General features: G+C 53.6%; 2 protein-coding genes across 2 annotated transcripts in view; both read left to right on the forward strand.

The window, feature by feature from the left end:
- The window catches only part of UMAG_15077 (uncharacterized protein), a gene marked incomplete at both ends in the record, with an annotated part of 5404 nt that extends 1077 nt beyond the window's left edge, over positions 1–4327 (forward strand). Inside the window, one exon of the mRNA XM_011390621.1 lies at positions 1–4327. Within this exon, the coding sequence (XP_011388923.1) occupies positions 1–4327 (4327 nt within the window).
- A 5698-nt stretch (positions 4328–10025) lies between these two features.
- The window catches only part of UMAG_15090 (uncharacterized protein), a gene marked incomplete at both ends in the record, with an annotated part of 4242 nt that continues 3036 nt past the window's right edge, over positions 10026–11231 (forward strand). The window contains one exon of the mRNA XM_011390624.1: positions 10026–11231. Coding sequence (XP_011388926.1) covers positions 10026–11231 — 1206 coding nt within the window.

An 11231-nucleotide genomic window follows, 5' to 3' on the forward strand; every position in this document is an offset into this window, starting at 1 on the left:
TGTGATCCCCGAGTGGAGTTCCACCAAATTGGAGCTCTCAGGTGCGCGTGACTGCCATTCTTGGATCCAGATATGCCCTGTTTCGATGCAAAGCAGTCTCAGTTCCAGCAAGTCTACTGCGTCCTTGTCGCACTCTCGAACCTTCAGCCAAGGCCCGAAAGCTAGTCTCATGCAAAGTCCCGATATCCAGACCGAGCTGCCTGCTCAGCCTAATGACCAGCCGCTTCACGTCGAGGGATCCACAAAGGCAGCTGCACACGAGCAAAATCTTCGTTCACGCACTTCTCTTGCCAGCGTTTCGATGCGTAGCAAACGCGGACTACAGGGACTGGAAGAGGCGGAGCGAGGCGAGGCACTAGTCAGCCTGGACCACTACCGCATGACGTACGATACCGGACTGCCCATCCTTCCTCACGAGATCACGACCCTGGATCAGGACAGCGTGATGGGATCGGCACGACCCGGTGCTGCTCACACCATGGAAACATCAGTCAGCCAAACAGGTCTGCCCGCTTCGTCTTCCGTCTCTAATCATCTCAACGCGTCACCTGAAAAAAGCGGTGAGAGTGGAGCATTGATGACTGGCGCCAAGATCAGGACCCGTCCACGAAGAAGTCTTTCCGACACCAACCTCAGCAATGCTCTGCTGGCGCGCCATGGTACACTTCTCAGTACCAACGCCAACCCGTTGCGCAGAAGCAAGGAGTTAGATCGACTTCTTGGCAACTCGGACCGCAAGTTGCCTTCGTCTGCCGCCAAGCCGATGACTAACGAGGCTCAGATCAAAGCAGGTCTCAAGCGCAGCAATGCTGTCGCTGCCAACGTGGCGCCACCACCTGCAGCGCTCGAGCAGGGCAAAGCAAGCAAGGCTCGTGTTGAGGTGGATCTGGTCCTCGAATCTGACCTAGTCGTCGAAGGAGGGACGTTGCAAGGTCGAATGCAAATCCGTGTACGCAAGGGCTCGGAAAAGGAAGGCGGCGTCTTCCTGGCTCAGCCCAAGATTCGTGTCGTTGGGTTCGAGGAGTTGCTTGCTGACGATACACGCTACATTTTCTACCACCACGCCTCAGTCATCGATGGCGATCGCTCCAACAATGGTCCAAGTGAGCCGTACTATCTGCATGGCTCACCCACACTCTCTTCGCCTGAAACGGCACAGTTCTCGGCTCTGGCTTGCTTCTCTGGTGGACCGGATGCAGAGGGATATGCTGAGGGCAAAGTTGGTTCGCACTCAATCCCGTTCTCGCTCGAACTGCCCGTATCGAAAGGTGTCAAAGGTAGCTATCGTGGCAAAAATGCAGTCGTACGTTACATCGTCATTGGATCGGTCAAGCTCAAGTCCGCTTCTGGTGCCAACCGATCCATTGCGCACTTCTACCGACACGTTGACCTGTTCCCCTACCTTAATCCTGCCGTTGTACTATCGAGCGCGCCCAAGCCGATTCAAGCGACCAGTTCCAAGAGCCTCTTCCTCGGCGGCTCTGGCAAGGTACATCTCATGGCCAGCCTGCATCGCAACACTTGGGTAGCGGGCCAGCGTGTCTATATCAATGTCGGCGTTCAAAACGATACAAGCAAAAAGATCAATGGTATGACGCTCTCTCTTATTCGCACCGTGACGCTATACAAGCCGCGCCCGGAGCTCAATGTGGACGGGATGGCGTCACGCAGGGACCTGGATCCGGATGCATGCTCGACGTCGACGACACGCAAGAAGATCGCAGAGGAGGAACTGGAAATGGGACAAAAAGGCAGTCGAGGTGTCGTCACGGCTCGTGGCTGGTGGACAGGTGTCGAGGCGGGTGAGCGAGTCGAGTCGACTCATTACATGCAGATTCCAGCGGATGCGCTGTCCATCTCGCGAGGTCGTCACGTCGAGGTGGTGTACAGCATCAAAGTCTCGATCGGCAGTTCGCTCTCTTCCGATGTGTCGGTGGAACTGCCTATCCGAGTGATCAACTTTGTCTCGCTCGACCCGCCGCCTCTGAGGAAAGCCGTCAATCCAAGAATCAGCGCCGACGCTACGCGCAGCTGGGCTGCTCCTGGAAGCGTCTTTAGCGATGCCAACTCTCCAGCCAGCGCCGGCAGCGCTACGGGAGGCGAGTCTGATCCAATGGTGGCGCGACTCAAGTCGGTCGATGCGATGCGCTCGCCAGGAAAGACCGAGATCTCGTTGCAGAATTACAACCAGCATCCGCAGGCAGCGAGACTTCTCTCTCCTGGTGAAGTCGCAGCTGAACAGACGAGGAGGTTGCAGCATCAAAAGTCGCTCGATTTTATCAACCACGCCATCCGCAGTGCTGCTGCTCGACGGGGTGTCAATGTCACACCCACGATGTCAAGCTCTTCGGCGCGCACGCCTAGCCCAGCAGGGCTTGGAATCGGACTGGGAATGCTCGAGAGCTTTTCTGGCTCTGACAGCAACCGAAGCTACAGCCCGGGTGCGAACAGCACCACCCACGTTCTCCCCAGGGCTGACACCGATCGCTACGAAGAAGGTGACGACACAAAGACACCCATTGCCACCTCACGCCATTCATCGCACGCGCCTCAGCAGTTTTTCCCACCAGGTTGTGAACCGTACGAACAACACCACCATCAAGCACATCAAGCTCGCCACGCTGAAACGTACTCTCACCAGCCCGTCACTCTGCACCTTCCGGACGGCATGCATCACATGCAGCAGATGCAGATGCAGATGCAAATGTACCGAATGCAGATGACTAATCCTGCCTACTTGCAACGCACCAGCCCAGGTGGTGGTGGCGCGGGATTGCTACCTATGCTGCGAATCAACAACACCAACGCCGTATCGCTCGACGAGATCGGCGATGACTACGATGACGACAATGAAGAGGCACAGCAACGAGCAAACGAGACATTGACGTTGAACGACGAATCCATGGCCGAGATGAACATGGTGATTGGTTCCGCACAGCTCGACTATGAAGAGTTTGGTCAGTTTGACGATAGCATCCATGTCAACGATGTTTACGAGCATGAAGACGAGCATCTACCGATCCTTGAGGAGGCCAAGAGGCGAGATGGCACCGCAAAGTCCGAAGGCTGGTCGCTCCACCGCAGAGGCTCTGCCGAAGAAGAGGATGAAGAGCAACGGATGGCCGAAGAAGAAGCGGATGACGTTGCGGAGGTGTCTAGCATCATGCAGGCCATCAGCACCGCACCACCCGTCGCACCACAGGAGCATAGACGCCAAGCTGCTCGTCCTTCTGCTACTTCGGCTTCTTCGACAGTTTTGCCCGTAGCTGCTGTCGATCGCCAGCTACCTGAATCTCATATTCCTACACGTGGCAACGCTCGCTTCTGCCCCAAGCAAGACGCTTTGGCCCATGTCACAAAGCCACTCAATATCACCAAGGATCCCACTGGCGGGAGTACCGCCACCTTATTACCACACCAAGTAGTGCAAGCCAAAGTATCTACCGAGCAGCTTGGTGACCAGCCTGTCTCTGTCATAGTGCCGATTGCGTCACAAGCGTTGAGCGCGGCCAATCTCAAGCGGCATTCGGACAACCTCTCGTACCGCTTCCAGCAGCAGCAAGTACAGAAGACGATGCACGGACGACATCGTTCCACACATTCGGTTTCGGGTTTGAAGCCTCTTCTGCTTCAACCAAAGGCGACGAGCGTGGGTGGGTCTTCGGCTGGATCACGTACGCCTGATTCTCCTCGTGAGACAGGACGTGAGGATGGATTCAAGTCTCCCGAAAGCGTTGCTAGTAACGTGCCTGAGACGGGACAGTCAAAGCATCCTAAGCTAGAAAGTGCCGACATGCAAACCGGTCTGCCGCGATCTTCGACACTTACATCCATCTCAAAGACGGTTCAACCACCTACGCTTCGTCATTCGGATAGCACGTCTTCGCTGACCAGCCACTCGACTGCGGAACCAGCTGGGGCACTTTCACGCTCTCACTCGACACACAACCTGCGAGGAGCATGCGTCTTGGTCCCCTCGGTACGCAACAAGATCGCCATGTTGGAATCACGCACTTCCACACTGCGCGAATTCACCGGCGTGGCAACGACAGTCACTACAGGAAGCAGCCCTGCGGCTAGCCCGATGAAATCTTCGGCTTCCACAGGTAAAGTGTCGATGATGGCAGAGAGAGTCGAGCGAACCAGCAGCTTGACCCCGTCCGCTTCGGGTAGGTTGGGTAGAAAAGGTAGTTGGATGTCCACCGCTGAAAGTGAGGATGGCGCCGGGTCGATTGTGAGTTCGGTGGTTACTGTGCCCGAGTACATGAAGACAGTCGCAAGTACAGGTGGAGTGTTTCATGCACCGATGCTGAAAAAGTTGCGATAGAGCTCTCCTCTCGTCCCCTTTGACTGCTGTTCGTTAGGGACTGTTTCTACCAGATCCTTCTCTTTCGCTTTACTTGTACATAGCTTTCCTTGTCTTGTCTGGAATGGACCCCGAATGTTCGACTGATTGCTGCATCTCTGTGCGAGCAAGACCAGCACGAATCCGCTGTTTTAGGTGAAGCGTCAGCATACGAGTTAGAGCGCGCGTTTGTCTGATTCATCACATGACTCTGCTGGTCTAAGGATGCACACCCCTGCGTGCAACCGATGCTGGAGATGAATTAGCATTGCATCGGAGGAGCCTCAGACTAAGTTAGGTATAGCCGCTGTAGGAACGTCTCGTTTGCTTTGAATGCAAGCGCCAGACGCAGAAGCACAGTCATGAGCTGCTGCGGCAAGTGCTGGTAGAGTCTTTGCGGACGCTTGCCTTTGCATATTGGTGTGTTCAAGAGTGTCATTCTGTGTACCTCGCTTCGGCATCATGATGTGGAAGGCCACTCGTGACTTGGTCGATGCGACCTATCCACTGGAGTCAACTTGCGTCAAATCACGCCCAATCACGAAGCAATTTAAGAAACGCTCGCGGTGACATTCGTGATTCGAGAAGGGCGAAAGTGCGATTCGAGTCGTTCGACTTTTGTCGGCATGGTTAACGCGTTGAGAAAAAAAATGAGAAGCTTGAACCCTCAACGAGCCTGCGATGCACACCCATGAGAGTGACCTCACGGCAGCCGACCAGAGGCTTCGGTCTGACCAGAACGCAGCGCCACAAAAACAAGAACAAAAAGTGTGTAACCAGAGTTCAGCAACCTGTTTTTCGAGCCAATGCGCTGACATCGAACCAGACACACCCTTGGCAAAGCACCTCTGACGGGTGTGCAGAGGGCAAATCCTGGTACCAGCGGAGGATGAGGAAGGCTTATTAATAAAATTTGAGGCTCGCGGCGACTTGACTTGGAATCACAAGGCGAAATCGAAACTCCGATCTGGCGAGCAAAGAAAGCCTCTGCGGAGCGGCCTAAAAAACGCCAGTTGCTGCGCATGAAACGACCATGTGTTGGTAGGTCCACGCATTGAAGGCCGCCAGTGACGAGTGTTTCAGTTTGCAAGCAGAGCTCGCAGCCGTTGACTTGACCATGGTTTACCAAGGCGTGGCCAGTCTTTGCTTGAAATCCTCGTTGCCCTGGTGCGTGCTAAGTTGAGCCACGACACGGGAGTCATGGTGAGCTGTACTGTACTGTACTGTACTGGACGAATCATTGCAGAACCGAAGACGATCCAAGGCGATCCTAGGGGGATCTCTGTAAATGATCGACTAAGGCGGAACGGCTTTCGAGACGCCGGCGAGCGGCACGCCTCGCTTCGGACAAAAGGATGAAGACCGCAACTGCACAACCAGTGGCTTACGCCTCTCCTTGTCTTGACTCGTCTGTGCCTACATTTTTGGTGGTGTGAAGGTCCGAATTAGGGCGAGCTTAGCAGCAAGACGCAGTGGCCACCGATCGTGAGCGCACCATCGAGAGTTGCGGCTGATGTCTATGGTTGTCAACCACGGTAGTTGTCCCGATTCACGATTCGAGCTATGCGTCAGCGGCGTGTCAGAATCGTCATCTTCTCCCAAGGAAACGGCACGCATGCCATTGCATACCACGAGCTGGTGCTGGTTGGGGAAAGAGGAGGAACGTCGAAAAATCACTGTGATCTCACCGTGATCGAAGAACACCCTGCACGAAGCTCGACTTGAAGAATAAGAGCCGAACCTAGTCAATCTTCGCTAACTTATGTCAACAGCGCCTCCAACATCGTTTGATATACTTGACCGCTCGAGTCGTCATTCGCTCGCTGCTCGACTAGATTTGCAACCCGACCTGCAGCAAAGCACAGGTGGCTATGCACATGTTGGCGCTACAGTTATGTCAATGAGCTCGACAAACGCAACCCGCCGTCTTCTGAGCAAGAAAACAAATTCATTCATTCACTTGATTCGCCTTGGAGCTTTGGGAGAATAGCCTCATCATCGCTCGAAGTCCAACAGACAAAACTCAAGCTCGAAGGTTGTCTATCAAGCTGATCAGCTGATCTGTCGGAGCCAAACCGAAAGCGCAACTCGATGTCACTTTCTGCGAGCGCTTGTGGTTACTGCTCAACTTCGGGTGATTCGTGTGTGTGTTTGCTGGCTAGCTGCTTCAGAGCGGCGGTGAAAATAGGTTTGAGGTAGCATTCTACCGGATCTGCCTAGATAACGTGGGAAAAAGCACGACGAGGTCAGGCGGCTGCCTTTGTAAAAGCACATCAAAGCGCACTCTCCCATTAAAGATCAGCAGCACGCAATCCAATCGCGCTTGCTTTGATCTCTGTCACTGGAGTCCACCTTCACGACGCAAGATTGTCTTTTCGGCGTCTGCGTTTGTCGACGATTCACGATTGCGAGCCGACGGCATTCACGATGCACGGATCTGTCGGTAGAGACGAAGCGACGAGAGATCGGCAAGCAACATTCACGATTTTCAGAACCAGAGCAAGAAGCTCGGCTGCGTACGCGTATGCGTTTGCGATGGATCGCAGAGATCGCGATGAACAGCAATCAAGATCGTAAACCAGGAATTACAAAAACGGCACGTTGTGTAGACACACATCTTTGCAGTCACGAGTCGTGAGTGGGGTTGACCTTGCCTTGGTCAGGATCTTTCGCGTATAGATCAAGGAATACGAGTCGTGATTAACTAGTAACTAACTTACTTCAAGCTCATCACTCACGACTGCACCAATTCGTTTCAAATGCGGTGGACCAAATCGATGAAAAATACAACGTGAGATACTGCGTGCTGTAATACAGTGTAACCGTGTGTCAGATGAAAATGAAGCCCCAACGTCGACCACTGTCAACCCGCCGTGTGCGCCGCTTGCACCGCCGCTCGCTCGTCATAACAGAAGCAACTGGAGCCGCAAGCGAATCGTGAATCAGCTCGTGGCATTTGCCCCAGCTCCGAAATTTCGGGAATGGATGTTGGCGATTATTCGGTGGTTCACGCACGAAAAAAAGTGTTTATTATGAATATTTTAAATCCCAAAGCCACAATTAGAATGTCTGAAATTGGTAGTCAAAATTATAATTTTTTAGTATAATAAGTTGATGAATGAAGTTAGGAATATCATTACAACTCTTCACGCTCCAAATCACGAATTGAACGGCTTCCCTCGTCAACCAAAATTGCTTGCCATTATCAAATATATTCACATTAATCTTTATTTAAACCGCAGCATCGAATCGCACAGGCTTCTGTGCTCTTTAACCGTCATCCAAAATCTTTGTTGTTCGGTGAACTTCACGCGAATCAGAGGGTAGTCTGGTCATCTTTCTGCATGGGTTAGCTCCGTAGATTTCGGCGACAGTACGCTTCGTGATGTTGCGATCATCTTACCGACGAGGCGCAGCGTAGTACAGTATGTGAGTGTGCCTTTGGCGAGAAAACAAGTCAGTTACTGCATGATAGAACAACCATTTCTCGCCAACCTTTTTCAACTCCTTTTTTTTACCCTACTTCCAAAATCACTTTCAGCATTCGTGAATCGTGACTCGTGATGAGGCGTGGGGCAATACTCAAGAGTGTATCAGGAAATCGTGAAAATCGTGAATGGTGGCAGCTCTACTCTATTCACGATTTTTTGTTGAAAAATTTCATTCAAGCGAGCTGGGGCGGTTGCAGCACATTGGCTGCACAAAACTGCTCCTTCTTGTCAGAGACACATCCATCGGCAAACAGTGGTCGGAATGACCGACGAATGCAATGCAACAAGCTGTGCACATTCGTGATTCACGAATTGCCAGTTGTGAGTGTCGTCGTCTCCTGAACCCAAGCCTAGCCACTCATCATATAACGTTATCCCAACTACAACGGGACAGGCTGTCGTGCAGGTAGCTAGGTGGTCTGGCTTCGTCTACTAGTTGTCATGTCCGCCAAGACGTTGTTTGCCAACCACCGAGTGAGAAGAGAGATCAGCTCAAGCGATAGGTATAGCTGTGCGGCTAGTTGGCCGGTCTGTGTTGGGTGAGAGCAAGCGCAGACGGAGCATTGAGAGGCAGAAGAATCGTGAATACTGCCAACGAATCACGGATTGGATGCAGCAATACAGTACTGTACAGTAGGCAGCGGCGACACACACAAAATTGAGAGTCAGCTTCAACCTCGTACACTCTCACATTGCTACTGAGAAGAACTGGTGGATCAGATTAAGCTGCAGTCCAAAAGCACGCAGGCAGCAGGCAGCAGGCAGCGAGCAGTAAGCAGTAGGCAGTAGGCAGAAGGCAGAAGGTAACAAGCACTCAATCAATCAATTAATCAGTTCACGCACCATTCGTGATTGCATTCTTTCTCTTACCTTGCTCCCTGCTTTCCATCCTACATTCTACACCCTACACCCTATACGCTTCCCCACCCCACCCCATACCAGTCACGCACTCGCGTCCGACGTTTTGACGTTTCGTTTATCGGATTCATCTCGTTCGGACGCCACCCACCGATCCAGCAACCTTTGAAACGGCACTGTATACAACGGCTGATCAACCTCCTCGGCTCAACAAGCACAGACTGGCGCAGCACTGTTCTTCATTCCGCTGATTGCTTCAGCATCAAGACGCCACTACAGAGACCCGACGCAAGCTCAGCCATTTGGAAGCATCACCTACAAACGCTGGCTGTAGTCATCACTCGGAACTGCCGCGTTTGTATCGCTTTCGAGACTCAACTTGCCTCGGAATCACCGACCGGTTCAAATCGGTTCCTTGGCCTCATCGAGATAGTAGCAGCTAACCAGATCTCAGCTGTTGGTTTCGCCTTTCCTGTTTGGCCCGTCTAGCCGCCACTCATTCATCGCTACCCACCGACCATCCTCATCGGATTCTGTTTGGTAGTGTATCTCTTCATACAAGCCACAAGACACGCCGCAGCATCCGGTGGGCTTCGCCAGTATCTGGCGTTTGTATTCCATCTCTGTTCTTCTACACTTAATCGACAGCAACCTCCGCCCTTCCGCTCTAGAGCATCGCAACTGCATCTGCATTTACGCGCTTTCTCGAAGGCTGGCCTTTGAACACATACACACGCAGATTTTTGCCTTTCGGTGTCGCTAACAACGATCACCTCCTGAACAAAAGCAGCCGGCTGCAGAGTACATAAACTCATCACTCTTTTGCACCTGCAGCGTAGGTTCCTTTCGGGAACCTGACGCCCTCGTTGCTGCCCAACACGATATCTCAGCATCAACAGCCGCACTGGCCAGCGGCATTACCAGACACGTCCGGCCCACACAAGCAGCAACTTTCCTCGAATCTCCAGCTATCGACGTGGACTTCTGGCCAGCTTCCATCCGCCTTTGAAGACGCAGATACCGTCGAGTCCACTCCCACCTCGGCCACCTTTTCCAACGAACTTCTTAATCCACCCTCTACCATTGCTTCTCCACCGCTTAACGAGCAAGGCTTTTCCTTTCCGCACAACCGTCGTCGCTTCACTAACCCCGACGCCGCTCGTACCACCAAACCCTCGCCGCCACGCCTCAGCTTTGGTGCTGCACTCTCGTCGCGGTCCAGCCACATCCACTTCTACCACTTCTCTCCACAGTCGGGCCTTGGCCTCTCTCATCACCAAGAAGTGCAAAGGCGGCCTCGCTCACCAGCTCCTACCCATCTACTTTCAAACATGGACGCTGCTCCACCACAATCACAGCAGTCTGTCCCACCTTCAGGATTCGAAACGCCGCTCAATCTCTCCACGGATACGCAGCAGCAGCAGCACTTTCAGCATCAGCAGCAACAGCAGACTCCTTCGGCTGTATCGTCGCCTGTCACAGCAAGGCAGATCGGGCCGCAACCCTCTGGTGCTGATGCTACTATATGCGGCCAGCCATCGCAAGCGTCATCCGCTTCGCTGCAGCTCCAAACGCAAAACCTCACTCCAACGACATACGCATCCTTGGCTTCGCCCATGCAGCCGCAAGCCAATGCCCAGCAACCGCACATGCACCAGCCGTCGTTGCAACATGTGCAGCTCGAACCGCAAGAACAGCAGCGGTCCGAACAGACAACCCAGCAGCAGCAACAGCAGCAGTCCGGACAAGCGCCTCCGCACTCGCAGATGATGCCCGCGCATTTGTCGCAGCAAGCACAACCACTCCATTCTCAATCAGCGGCCCCAGTTGCAGCCCCCAACGTACCTGTGTCTATGGCCGACGACGCTGCTAAGAACGGCATGTTCGCCGCTATGTCCCAACGACCACCCATGGCAGCGCATCAACGCTCTCTTTCTCTAGGTCTGCATCTGCATCAATTGTCATCTCTGCCCATGCCTCAACACCCGATTCCAGCTTCGGCCGAAAGCCTCCAGGCATATGCTTGGTCACCTGCTACCTCGCAAAACGAGATGCTCATGTCAGCTACCCCCACCCAACCCTCTGAGCGTTTCGCTGGTTCCCACCACCGAGCGGCTTCACATAGTATGACACACAACCCAGGTTTGGGTTTACAGCAGCTTGCCATGAGTATGCATTCCGTGCCATCTACGCCCATTGATATGCCCCACGCACAGGCGCAAGCCAACGCTCACGCACAGGCCAATGCCCAAGCGCAAGAACAAGCGCAGGCCTCAGTCCAAGCACAGGCTCAGGCACAGTCGCATATGCAAGCACATGCCCAGATCCAGGCACAGGTGCAAGCACAGGTACAGGCTCAGGCACAAGCACAGGCACAGGCACAGGCACAAGCACAGGCACAGGCACAGGCACAGGCACAGGTTCAAGCTCAGCTTCAAGCACAGGCACAACAAGCTCAAGCAGAAGCTCAAGCCGCTGCCATCCAAGCTGCCGCAGCACCAACCCAGCGGCCTGCTTCTGAGCACTTGGAGCTGATG

Source organism: Mycosarcoma maydis, chromosome 5 (genome assembly GCF_000328475.2).
Source record: "Mycosarcoma maydis chromosome 5, whole genome shotgun sequence".
Lineage (NCBI taxonomy): Eukaryota > Fungi > Basidiomycota > Ustilaginomycetes > Ustilaginales > Mycosarcoma > Mycosarcoma maydis.